This window comes from Sciurus carolinensis, chromosome 19 (genome assembly GCF_902686445.1).
Source record: "Sciurus carolinensis chromosome 19, mSciCar1.2, whole genome shotgun sequence".
NCBI lineage: Eukaryota > Metazoa > Chordata > Mammalia > Rodentia > Sciuridae > Sciurus > Sciurus carolinensis.
In genome coordinates this window covers 11,138,710-11,150,714 of record NC_062231.1, presented here as the reverse complement: position 1 = coordinate 11,150,714, position 12,005 = coordinate 11,138,710, and the positions used below count along the sequence as shown (strand labels likewise).

Here is a 12,005-nt window from a genome sequence, read left to right as displayed (position 1 = left end):
AAAATTTATGCTACATTCCTGGTTAAGGAACATGAGGAAAAACCTGGTGGAGAATATCATCACCTGGCGACCCCCACACCATGGATACCTGCACTTGTATGGCATTCTTTATTAAGCTAATAAACTCAATTTTCTCCATTTAGACTACCTACATTTTCAAAAATGATTTTCCTAAGTGTGTATCCTTCCACTTGAAAAGCATCTTTGAATAGACAGTTACTTTAGTCACACTTCTAGTTCTTTCCTAATCAATTTAATAATAAATAAAAAGTTGAGTGCTCTTTAAGTTGTCTAATATTACTTCTATCATAGGCTTTCAGATTTGAAGACTGAGGCTCCTCTACTTATGAGAGCCCTCTGTTCACATTACCCTGGATGTTCATATGAATTTCTGTCTGTTTTTGTTCTGTGAATCCTCATCCCTCACTCACAGAATAAAATAATTCCTGATTCTTAGAAGAGATGTATTGTTCCCTGTCAGGAGTTGGTGGCCATCAAATACATTTATAATGCAATTAGTGACATTAGAACTTCCTGGAGAATAAAAAACAATTATATTAAAATATTATTACTCCTTATAATTATGGCCAGAATGGATAATTTAATATCTTATTTAACCTGAACAGAAATGCAAACTCAAAGCTGAACTTGGAAATCCTAGAAGTAATACCCAAAACCACATGGTCAGTATGAGAGTGGACCAGGGTCAATTGTCTTGTACTTTAGGGAGAGGACACTCAGAGCCACTGGGAACCCATGCGAGGTACCACAAACCCCAGACTAGAAGAATTACAATATATGGAATGAATTTGAACTAACTTGAACTTAGGCTAAAAAATGAAAGAATGAGTATAATCTATGTAAATGGGAACATTCAGATCCCTCAAACAGGTGTATCCAGTGAGTTGAGAGAAAAGTTTTGAGTTTGACTCTACCCAGGTTGCTAGTATCCATCAGAGAATAAAATAAAAGTAAGAGACAGGTGACAGGTTCCACTGGGGAAGCCACAGTTCTGTTTTCTCTGGTGGGATCTTGTCACACTCTTACAGATGCTAAAATTAAAGGTCTACAGAGAAGTAAGTTAAAGATATCCTTTCCTTAAAACTACAGGATCAGCTCAGGTCCCCTGACTCTCCATGCAACCTGCCAAGGTAACTGCTTCTCTATGCCTCAGATGCAGAATCAGTAGATGAGTAGTCTTCTGTGATTTAGATGAATAATCAAAATAGTCAAATTATATGCTATGTTCGTTGGAGGCCCTTAATTTTCTATATTGCTATACACATACTCAAACTTCAAAGGCTTGTTTTCCCTAGAATGTAAAGGAAAATTTTTATTTTAATAGATGTAGCCCTTTAATTTGGTGACTCGTGAACATTTCTGAATTTTTCTCATAAGAAAGGATGATTTAATGTAAATTATTTTTGGTTCCCCTCTATTTCTAAGACTGCTGTTAGTTTAATCTTTTGCTATATCAGTTCTCAAAGTACAAAGTATTATATTATCTGGTTATTTGGTATTTCAACATTACAAATTCATATTCATATTGAGCAAGGAAAAAATGTTTTATTCCTGGAATTTTATTTTACAAACTTCATTTTTCTTCTCATTTCCATTAGTCAATTCTAAATATTATTTAAATATTTCCTTCTATGCCTGAGATAATGAGAAATAATTATACATCAAAACACTTTTGGATTAATTTGAAGGAAATATTTTTGTTCAAATATTTACTTACAACATTTAACCTCACATTTCTATAAACTATCAAGTAGCATTTTCTTATGCAGATATATTTTGTCTAAGTTTTGATCTCACAAATGTAAAACAATGGTGTGTTGGTGGCCAGGAGGTTTCAAACTGGATTAGTGGCCAGGTTCCAGAACTGATTAAGAGATACAACCAAGTTGCAAGAGTTGTGATCACACCTGGTTTCTAAAAGTCATAGGTGTTCTCTCTCCAATATTTGAAGCATAATGGGGACATTAGTAGAGAATGGATGGTGAACTGGACCTGTATAACAGTAATGCAAAATGCCCTTTCATGTACCTAATGCACACCACTGAATGAAAACATATAACTTAGTATTTACATGACATGCTGTAATGAAAACATATAACTTAGTATTTACATGACATGGTGTGTCCATATTGCACCTGAGAAAACTGTTATATCCTTCTCCCTTTATCTATTCCAGCCTGTAACTGTTCACACACTGGACACTGTAGCCCAAGTTGGTGATCAATTCTGCTGACAGCCATTCTCCATATCTACTGTTGTCCTCAAACTGGCTGTGGTGCACTGATTTCAGCATTGTTTACTAGCTTCTGGCCCATTTGATGATAGCACATATCTTAGGGTTGTCCATGATTTGGACAATGGCAGAATGCACAATGATTAAATGAAGACTTCCTTGATCAGGTCAGGAGAGGGAGTCTGCACAGAGCTATCGTTCCCTCATGGGATCTTCACAGTGTCAGCTCTAAGGTATCAAGGGGGTGACATTTTAAAGAACAGATGTCTTTTTACATTTTTCTCCACTTTTTTATTCACAAATCTGCCCACTTAGTCTTTCCTTGTTTTCTCAATATGACCTCTCTGAATGTGAACTGTTTCTGAAATTTCTTTCCACATTATTTTTCTGTGACTCATATCACCATATTCAGAACCTCCAATGTAAGAGCAGGTTATTTTCTCCAGTGTTAAAATCATGGTTTGAGACTTGGCACTTTAGGGGAGCCAGGTGCTACTTCAGCATTCTCTCCCTAGATCTCAGATTGAGGAGGGAATCCTGGGTCATCCTGATGATGGAAAGGCCTCACAAATACTGCACCCTTATCTCCTAGAGTGAGTAGTACTGGCAAATGTGAGTGGGGTGAGGCACAGGGAGAGCACAGGCTAAGAGATGTCTTATTATCTTGCTTTTATAAAATAATCATGTTTCAGGAATTTTTCTAATAAAGCTGATAAATTAGTTCAGAAGTAGAAACATTACATTATTTTTAATACAACTACATGTAAAATGTATAGGAGTGCACTGTAAGTCTCACTAACACACATGCGTGATGTGCACCATGCTGTAATAGTGAGATGCTTCTTTGCTTGCTGCCTCCTGGTGCTCCAGGGGAGTTAATGCATGTGGGGGACTCCTGAGAGCATCCGACTCTGCCACTTTCTTTGATCAGTAATGTGAGCAAGGAGATAAAGTTTTCCACCTGCAACTAGGAAATTTGTCCTATAGAAAAATTTGTAATCTTCCCACTTGTTTTCATGTAATGCTCCATGGAAAACACAATTACATTTCTGTGTTTGAAATTCCATGCCACCAACTTACTCAGTCCCTCCCTCCCATGGTGATGCAGGCAAGACTGCAGTCCCCCTGGCAATGCCTAAAACCAGAGCCCTGTGCCCTCAGTCAATAGCTAAATCAGATAGAGCTTTTCTATGTTTTTCAGTACTGTACAGTTTATGGTCTTAACTGATTGAAACTTAATTTGCACAAACCTGTATTTCATAACATGGTAGAAGGGATAATAATTATTTCATTTTCTGTAACTTCTAAGGGGAATCTTCAAATGTTACATATAAAGTTCTTATTGTTTTAAAGGATTTTGGGATCAAAATGTCAGGGTATATTTTGTTTAAAGTATGCACACAGGAATAGTCCAAATTTATTCATAGCTATGTGGAAGACCCAGAAACCATGTAGTGTCATGCCTACTCATTACCATGTGTGACTTAAAATTCAGACACTTCTAGACCATTATATTAGTATTTTTCTTCTGTTTTTCTTGAACCTACATGCTTCATTGATATACAGCATAATTAAAATTGAAATGAAGATTGTACCTTTATTCTGTAGGGAGATATTCCATGAGAATGTCATCACCTCATTACCATTTGCTCACTAAAAGAAAATATGAAAGCTTTCTCCCTTATGTAAACTCCCTTCTCAGAGTCAAGTTGGATTCCTTTCTCCTCATGAAAATGCTAAAATGTGTGACCCCCATGAATTGTGCTGGCATCACGGTGCATGCCTGTCATCTCAGTGGCTTGGGAAGCTGATGCAGGATGATTGTGGGTTCAAGGCCATCTTCATCAACTTACTGAGGCCCTAAGAAACTTAGTGTGACCCTGCCTCACAATAAGAACAGTACAGGTAATGTGACTCAGTGGGTTATTGTGTTTGGGTAAAAGCTTTGTTTAGAGAAAAACATAAAATGTGATTACATTCCACCCTTTGTCCATATGCCAAAAGTCAACAGTAGAGAAATTTTCTAACAATATCCTGCTAACAAGTGATGGTCCATCCCTCTTAGATATAGTTTGTCTGGCATAATCAAGTGAATTTAAAATAGTATAAGTGGTTAAGAAACCTGGGTTCAATATCCAGTATCAACATATATATTAATTATTAATTTTAAAAACTCTGATTTCAGAATCAACATTTTGATATTTGTTAACTGGTGATGAAAAATGCAGATTAAAGGACACAGAAATTATAGAAAAGCACAAGACCACTTCATGGACACCCGTTCTTTGAGAGTTCTATTTAGACATTCCTGCAATCTGTCTCACTTGAATTCACTTCAAATGCAACATACTGGGCTTCATATCAGGTTGATGAATATAGTAAGAAAAATTAATAGTGGTTCTACTTATGTGAAAGAATAGAGGTAAACAGAAGATGCTATACTTGAGTATTGAGAAAGTTTGGAAAGGGTGCATTAAAAAGGTACCCATATATTTTGATGTGGGCTGTCTTGTTGGTTGAGAATGTTGAAGATGGTAATAATTGTGATGAAGAGAGTTTACCTTCCTTTTCTCCTCAGACATTAATTTTGGACTTCTTTCCACCAGAAAAAAAAATGACAAAGAGGAGCATGCTTTATACTTTTATTGTTGTAAGAAATGCCCTTTTTTCTCAAATTGTCATTGGGATCACAGCCAATGTCTTCCTCCTTCTCTTTCACATCCTAAAATACCTTCTCCAGCACAGGCCCAAGCCCACTGATCTGACCATTGCTCACCTGGCCCTCATTCATCTGCTGATGCTATTAATCAGGACATTACAGGATATAGACATTTTTGGGATTCATGACATTTGGGATGACATCGCATGTAAAGCAGTTGTCTACCTGTACAGGCTGATGAGGAACCTGTCTGTTAGCACCACCTGCATGCTGAGTGTTCTTCAGGCCATCACCCTCAGCCCCGCAAGCTCCTTTCTGGCAAAGTTCAAACTGACATCTCCACAGCAGAGTCTGTGTTGCTTTCTCATTCTCTGGGTGTTCAACATGTTCATTAATGTTCGTATTTTAGTCTCCATGAATGGTTCCACCAATGCAACCTCAGGATTTTACTTTGCCTCTGAATCCTGCCCTATTTCCCCCACAGATCACTACTTCAAGACCTTATTTGCCCTGATAGGAATACTCCGGGATATTTTCCTCATAGGGTTCATGGCCCTCTTCAGTGTCTACATGGTGACCCTCTTGTGCAGGCATAAGAGGTAGTGCCAGCACCTTCACAGCACCAGCCTGTCTCCAAGAGCATCCCCAGAGCTGAGGGCCACCAGGACCATCCTCCTACTCATGGGCTTCTTTATGGTTGTGCACTTCATGGACTGCAGCATCTCTACCTCTGCTGAAGAGCTGCAGAAGAATGATCCAGCTTGCCTTGGGGTCCAGATGCTGGTGGGCAATGGCTATGCCACCATCAGTGCTTTGATGCTACTCAGCACTGAAAAATGGATAATCAACTTCTTCCAATTCACATTGGGAAAGGAGAGGAAATGTTTTAGCTGTGTGGGGTAAACCCTCCTTTTTGCATCCCACGTTGTTTATTTCTGAATTTCCAAAAATGGGTTGATGTTGAAAAAACATGTGAAGGTGATAGAGGTTGAACTTGAACATTTGTTCTTTGTGAAGATACTAAAATACACCAGGTACAGATGTACATACTTGTCATCCCCGTGATTCTTGAGGTTGAGGTGGGAGGATCACAAATTCAAGGCCAGCCTCAGCAACTGAGACTGTGAACAACTTAGCAACACCCTGTCTCAAAATAAAATATACAAATGGCTGGTATGTGGCTCAGTGTTGAAGTGCCTCTGGGCTCAATCCCTATTTTCCACACCTCAAAATTATTCTCTCTCCCAAATGGGCTGTTCTGTTACTGGTCATAACTAAAGCAGATATCTTTCATTTCTGAAAGTTTACAAAGCATTTTGAACCTTGGATGGAAAAATGTGTTTTGAAAGAATAATTCTCTTTACTCATAGCAAGAGAAAACTCTTCTTTAAGTACAACTCTTTTCATGTGCATGATGTAATTAGTGCTATGATTCATTTATTTTATTAAACCAGAAAACAGGATAATAAAATTTCCTGAATGTTAACTCCAGAAGCTTTTTAAATCATAATTGTACCTTTTATTCTCCGTGTATTTCTTTTCAATTGAAGTTTTGCATTTTAATTTTTGTCAGTATTATTTTATGTTAATGTGAATGATAAACCCTCAGCAGGGTAGGAAAGACAGCAGTAGCTAATCAGCAGTCAGAGTAATTTTGGTGACAGGAAAGGTAACTCCTTGAGGGGAAACCAAACTTATCTGGCTACCTTGTCTGACAGACTTGCCTCTTTGATGCTGTGAAAAGACTAATTTTGCTGGTCATAGTTTGTGAGCTACCACTCAATGTGTCCTCATGTTTGATGTTCAATTTGTCTGATTAGCAACCACAAAAAATTATTCCACATTCTTGGTTGAGGAACATGAGGCCAGGCCTGGGGAACAGATCACATGTGTCATGACCTGGTGACCCCCACACTATGGATACCTGCACTTGTATGTCATTCTTTATTAAGACAATAAACTCAAAGTTCTATCTTTAGCCAAACTGAGTCTTTAAAAATGAATTGCCTGAGTGTGTAACTTTCCTCTTGAAAAGATTCTTTCAATAAACAGATACTTAGACATGATTCTGGCTCTTTCCTAAACAATTTAATAAAATATAAAAAAGGTTAAGGTTGTTCAAAACATCTAATATCACTGCTTTCATGTACTGTTCAGACTGAAGCCTGATGCTTCTCTGCTTCCAAAAGCCCTCTGGTTACTTCATACTGGACCATGAATATGAATTTCTCTCTCTTTTTGTACCATGGATTCTTATTCCTCACTCACAGTGTGAAAAGTTTCCTGATTCTTAGAAGAGGTGTGTCATTCCATCTCAGGAGTCATTTGTCATCACACAGCAGGGGCTGTACATTTATAGTGCATTTAGTGACACTAGAACTTCTTGGAGAATAAAAAGCAATTGTCTTAAAATATATTTTACTTCTTATAATTATGGCCAGAATTGATAATTTAATATTTTATTTAACCTGAACAGAAATGCAAACCTGAAGGTGAGTTTGGAAATCCTAGAAGAATAATACCCCAAACCACATGGTCAGAGTGAGAGTGGACAGGGAAGATAGTCTTGTATTTTAGGGAGAGGACCCTCAGAGCCACTGGGAACCCATGTGAAGTAATTCTAACTGCAGAGTAGAACTATTAAAATATATGGAATGGATTTGAACTAACTTGAACTTAATTTTAAAAAAGAGAGATTGGATGTAGTCTATGTGATTGGAAGTCTTCTGATTCCTCACACAGGTGTGTCTGGTGAGTTGAGAGAAAACTTTTGAATTTGACTCACCTTAAGTTGCTAGTATCCATCAGAGAATAAAATAAAAGTAAGAGACAGGTGACATATTCCACTGGGAAAGTCACAGTTCTATTTTCTCCAGTGGGATCTTGTCACCCTCTTACAAATGCTAAAATTAAAGTCCTACAGAGAAGTGAGTTAAAGACTTCTGTTTCTTAAAACTGTGCAGGATCAGCCAGGTCCCCTGACTCTCCGTGCAACCTGCCTAGGTAAGTGTCTTTCTATTCCTCAGATGCAGCATCAGTGTGTGAGGAGGCTTCTGTGATGTAGAAGAATAATCAAAATAACCACATTGTATGTCATCTTATTGGTTGACTGTGAATTATGCAGTCTACTCTATCCATACTCAACACTGCAGAGGTTTGTTTTCCCTAGAATGCAAAGGGAAATTTACTTTTTAATAGTCGTAGCCCTTTGTTTGGTGACTCTTGAATATTTCTAGATTTTTCTCTTAAGAAATTATTATTTAAACTAAACACTTTTTTGGTTCCCATCTATTTCTAAAACTGGAGAGTTAAAATTTTTGCTGTATCAATTTTCAAAGTACATAGTATTACATTGTCTGGTTATTTTCTGCTTTAGCATTGATAATTCATATTCTTATTCACCATGAAAGGGATAAGTTTTACTCCCTGAATTTTATTATACATACCTGGTTTTCCTTCTATTGTCTCCATAATTCAGTTCTAGATGTTATTTCATCATTTAATTCTGTGCCTAAGAAAATGAGAATTAATTATACACTGAAAGCTTTTAAATTTATCAATAGGAAGTAATATTTTTGGTTTAAATCATTTACTTATAGTTTCACCTCTCTAATTATCAAGTAGCATTTTCTTATGCGGGTATATCTTGTCTCAGTTTTGATCTCAGAAATGTAAACCAGAGGGGGGTGGGCCAAGATGGAGGACTAGAGGGCGGCTGCATTTCACGTTGCTCCAGGATGCAAGATTCAAAAGAGGAGATAGTGAGAGACTTGGGACCAACTCAAAGCCGCCGGGTGAGTCTCTCCTGTTGGGGAGGCGTCCCAGATGGGGTGGTAGCCCCGGAATGCAGGGAATTTGTGAAGTGGAGTTGCTCGGCGAGATGCCCCTCCCCCTGCTGGAGTGGTAAACACGGACAACCGGGATCATCGTAGAGGAGGCGGCTCAGCACAGCGCTTGGACTCGAGCAACCACTGGGGCTCCGGGCAGCTGCCTGAGAAGGAGCTGCGTGGCGAGCTGTTTAGACCCAGAACGACCGCTTCTGAACACCGGGGGGTTGCCCGGAGGAAGAGGAGAAGCCCGGCGGGTCGCTTGTTCTAGGAGTGACTGCATCAGAGCCACAGGTGGTGGCCAGAGGAGGAGCTGCGTGGTGAGCTGTTTGAACTCAGAGCGAGCACTCCTGAATACCGGGGGACTGCCTGGAGGAAGAGGAGGAGCGCGGTGGGACGCTTGGTCTAGGAGTGACTGCACCAGAGCCACAGGCAGTTGCCAGAGGAGGAGCTGTGTGGCGAGCTGTTTGAACTCAGAACAACTGCTCCAGAACACTGGTGGCCTGGCTGGAGGAGGAGAGCGGTGGGACGCTTGGTCTAGGAGTGACTGCATCAGAGCCACAGGTGGTTGCCAGAGGAGGAGGCGAGTGGTGAGTTGATTGGACTAAAAGCGACCGCTCCTGAACACTGGTGGCCTGCCTGGAGGAGGAGCGTGGTGAGTCACTTGGTCTCGGAGACACCGCTCCTGAACACCCGGGGGGCTACCCCGAGGAGGAGGAGGAGGAACAGGGCGGGTCACTTGGACATGGAGTGTCTGCCTAGGGCTACGGGTGGTTGGCGGCGGAGAGCCCAAGTGAGTTGTTTGGACTCCTAGTGACTGCGTCGGAAACTGGGCGGCTGTCCGGAGGAGGAGGTGTGTGGCGGGTCTCTGGGTCTCGGAGCTATTGTACGGGGCTCCAGGTGGTGGCTCAGAGGAGGGGCTGCATAGCCAGGCGATTGGTGCAGAGCAGGGTCCCAGGAGCTAGGTGGCTTCTTGCTGGAAGAGCCACACAGAGACACGCCTAGGGGCGGAGCGAAGATTCCAGGGAGGTGGGCAGATTCTCTGGGAGAGGCAGCCTAAGGAGACTCGCCTGTGAAGGGTGAGGCTCCCAGGCCCAGGACGTAGGTCCGGGCCCCGGGGATCATTGCAGAGGAAGACAGCCCAGCCCAGGTGGTAGTAGTAGATTGAGGGGAACCTCTAGGAGGGCAACTGACCAGCGAGACGACCCCACCAAGTGAGTCTTCCCGGCTGGGGGAGGTTTTCCCACAGGGATGGTAAAACCAGTGACACAGGCACAAACAGGCCTTGCCTCAGCCCGCAGTCTAGTTCCCCATTGGATGAACATTGGTCAACAAGTGGAGGCACCTCTGCCCACTAGCAGGGAATATACGCCACCTGAGGGTCACCACCCCTAGAGAGGCAGCTTCTTCGTGGAGCTCTGCATTATCAACCTCCTCCAAGACTTCAGGCTACTGAAGGATAAGAGGGGATATACTAGCAATCTTCAGGGACATTATAAGTTGATAGAGGAAATCTGCAATATCTTAATGACCCACTGATTCCTGAATATGAGAAAACAAGGGAAGAAAATGCCCCAAACAAATCTAGATGTTACATCAATAAAATCCAATGACAGCATGGCAGAAGAAATGACAGAAAAGGAGTTCAGAATGTACATAATTAAAATGATTAGGGAAGCAAACGATGAGATGAAAGAGCAAATGCAGGCATTGAACGATCGCACCATTCGACAGTTAACAGAGCAAATTCAGGAAGCAAAAGATCATTTCAATAAAGAGTTAGAGATATTGAAAAAAAACCAAACAGAAATTCTTGAAATGAAGGAAACAATAAACCAAATTAAGAACTCCATAGAAAGCATAACCAATAGGATAGAACAGCTGGAAGTCAGAATTTCAGATATTGAAGACAAAATATTTAACCTCGAAAACAAAGTGGAACAAACAGAGAAGATGGTGAGAAATCATGAACAGAATCTCCAAGAACTATGGGATATCATGAAAAGGCCAAATTTGAGAATTATTGGGATTGAGGAAGGCTTAGAGAAACAAACCAAAGGAATGAACAATCTATTTGAAGAAATAATATCAGAAAATTTCCCAAATCTGAAGAATGAAATGGAAAATCAAGTCCAAGAGACTTACAGGACTCCAAATACACAAAATTACAACAGACCCACACCAAGGCACATTATAATGAAAATACCTAACATACAAAATAAAGACAGAATTTTAAAGGCTGTGAGAGAAAAGAACCAAATTACATTCAGGGGGAAGCCAATATGGATATCAGCAGATTTTTCAATCCAGACCCTAAAAGCTAGAAGGGCCTGGAACAACATTTTTCAAGCTCTGAAAGAAAATGGATGCCAACCAAGAATCTTATACCCAGCAAAACTTACCTTCAAATTTGACGATGAAATAAAATCATTCCATGATAAACAAAAGCTAAAAGAATTTACAAAAAGAAAGCCAGCATTACAGAACATTCTCAGCAAAATATTTCATGAGGAAGAGATAAAAAACAAAGAAGCAAATCAGCAAAGGGAGGAATTATCCTAAAGGAACTGTCAAATAAAGGAGGAACCAAGATGTGTCAAAAATTTTAAATATGAACCAAATGACTGGGAATACAAATCATATCTCAATAATAACCCTGAATGTTAATGGCCTGAATTCATCAATCAAAAGACATAGACTGGCAGATTGGATTAAAAAGAAAGACCCAACAATATGTTGCCTGCAAGAGACTCACCTCATAGAAAGAGATACCCATAGACTAAAGGTGAAAGGATGGGGAAAAACATACCATGCACATTGACTCAGCAAAAAAGCTGGAGTATCCATCCTCATTTCAGATAATGTGGACTTCAAGCCAATGTTAGTCAGAAGGGATAAAGAAGGACATTTCATACTGCTTAAGGGAAGCATAAATCAGCAAGATAAAACAATCATAAACATCTATGCCCCAAACAGTGGCTCATCCATGTATGTTAAACAAATCCTTCTCAATTTTAGAAACCAAATAGACCATAACACAATAATACTAGGTGATTTTAACATGCCTCTTTCACCACTGGACAGATCTTCCAAACAAAAATTGAACAAAGAAACCATAGTTCTCAATAACACAATCAATAATTCACACTTAACAGACATTTATAGAATATACCATCCAACCAAGAGTGAATACACTTTCTTCTCAGCAGCACATGGATCCTTCTCTAAAATAGACCATATATTATGCCACAAAGCTAATGTCAGC

At 39.9% G+C, this 12,005-nt stretch overlaps 1 protein-coding gene across 1 annotated transcript; it reads left to right on the top strand.

The window, feature by feature from the left end:
* Positions 1-4,883: 4,883 nt before the first annotated feature.
* LOC124971210 (vomeronasal type-1 receptor 94-like) lies at positions 4,884-5,516 on the top strand. Its single transcript, XM_047534987.1, has one exon. The coding sequence runs from the start codon at positions 4,884-4,886 to the stop codon at positions 5,514-5,516; it is 633 nt and encodes a 210-aa protein (XP_047390943.1).
* The last annotated feature ends 6,489 nt before the right edge of the window (positions 5,517-12,005 follow it).

Bases quoted from the DNA above. Each gene is read 5' to 3' on its own strand.
- LOC124971210 (XM_047534987.1), top strand. From the start codon at position 4,884: ATGCTTTATACTTTTATTGTTGTAAGAAATGCCCTTTTTTCTCAAATT.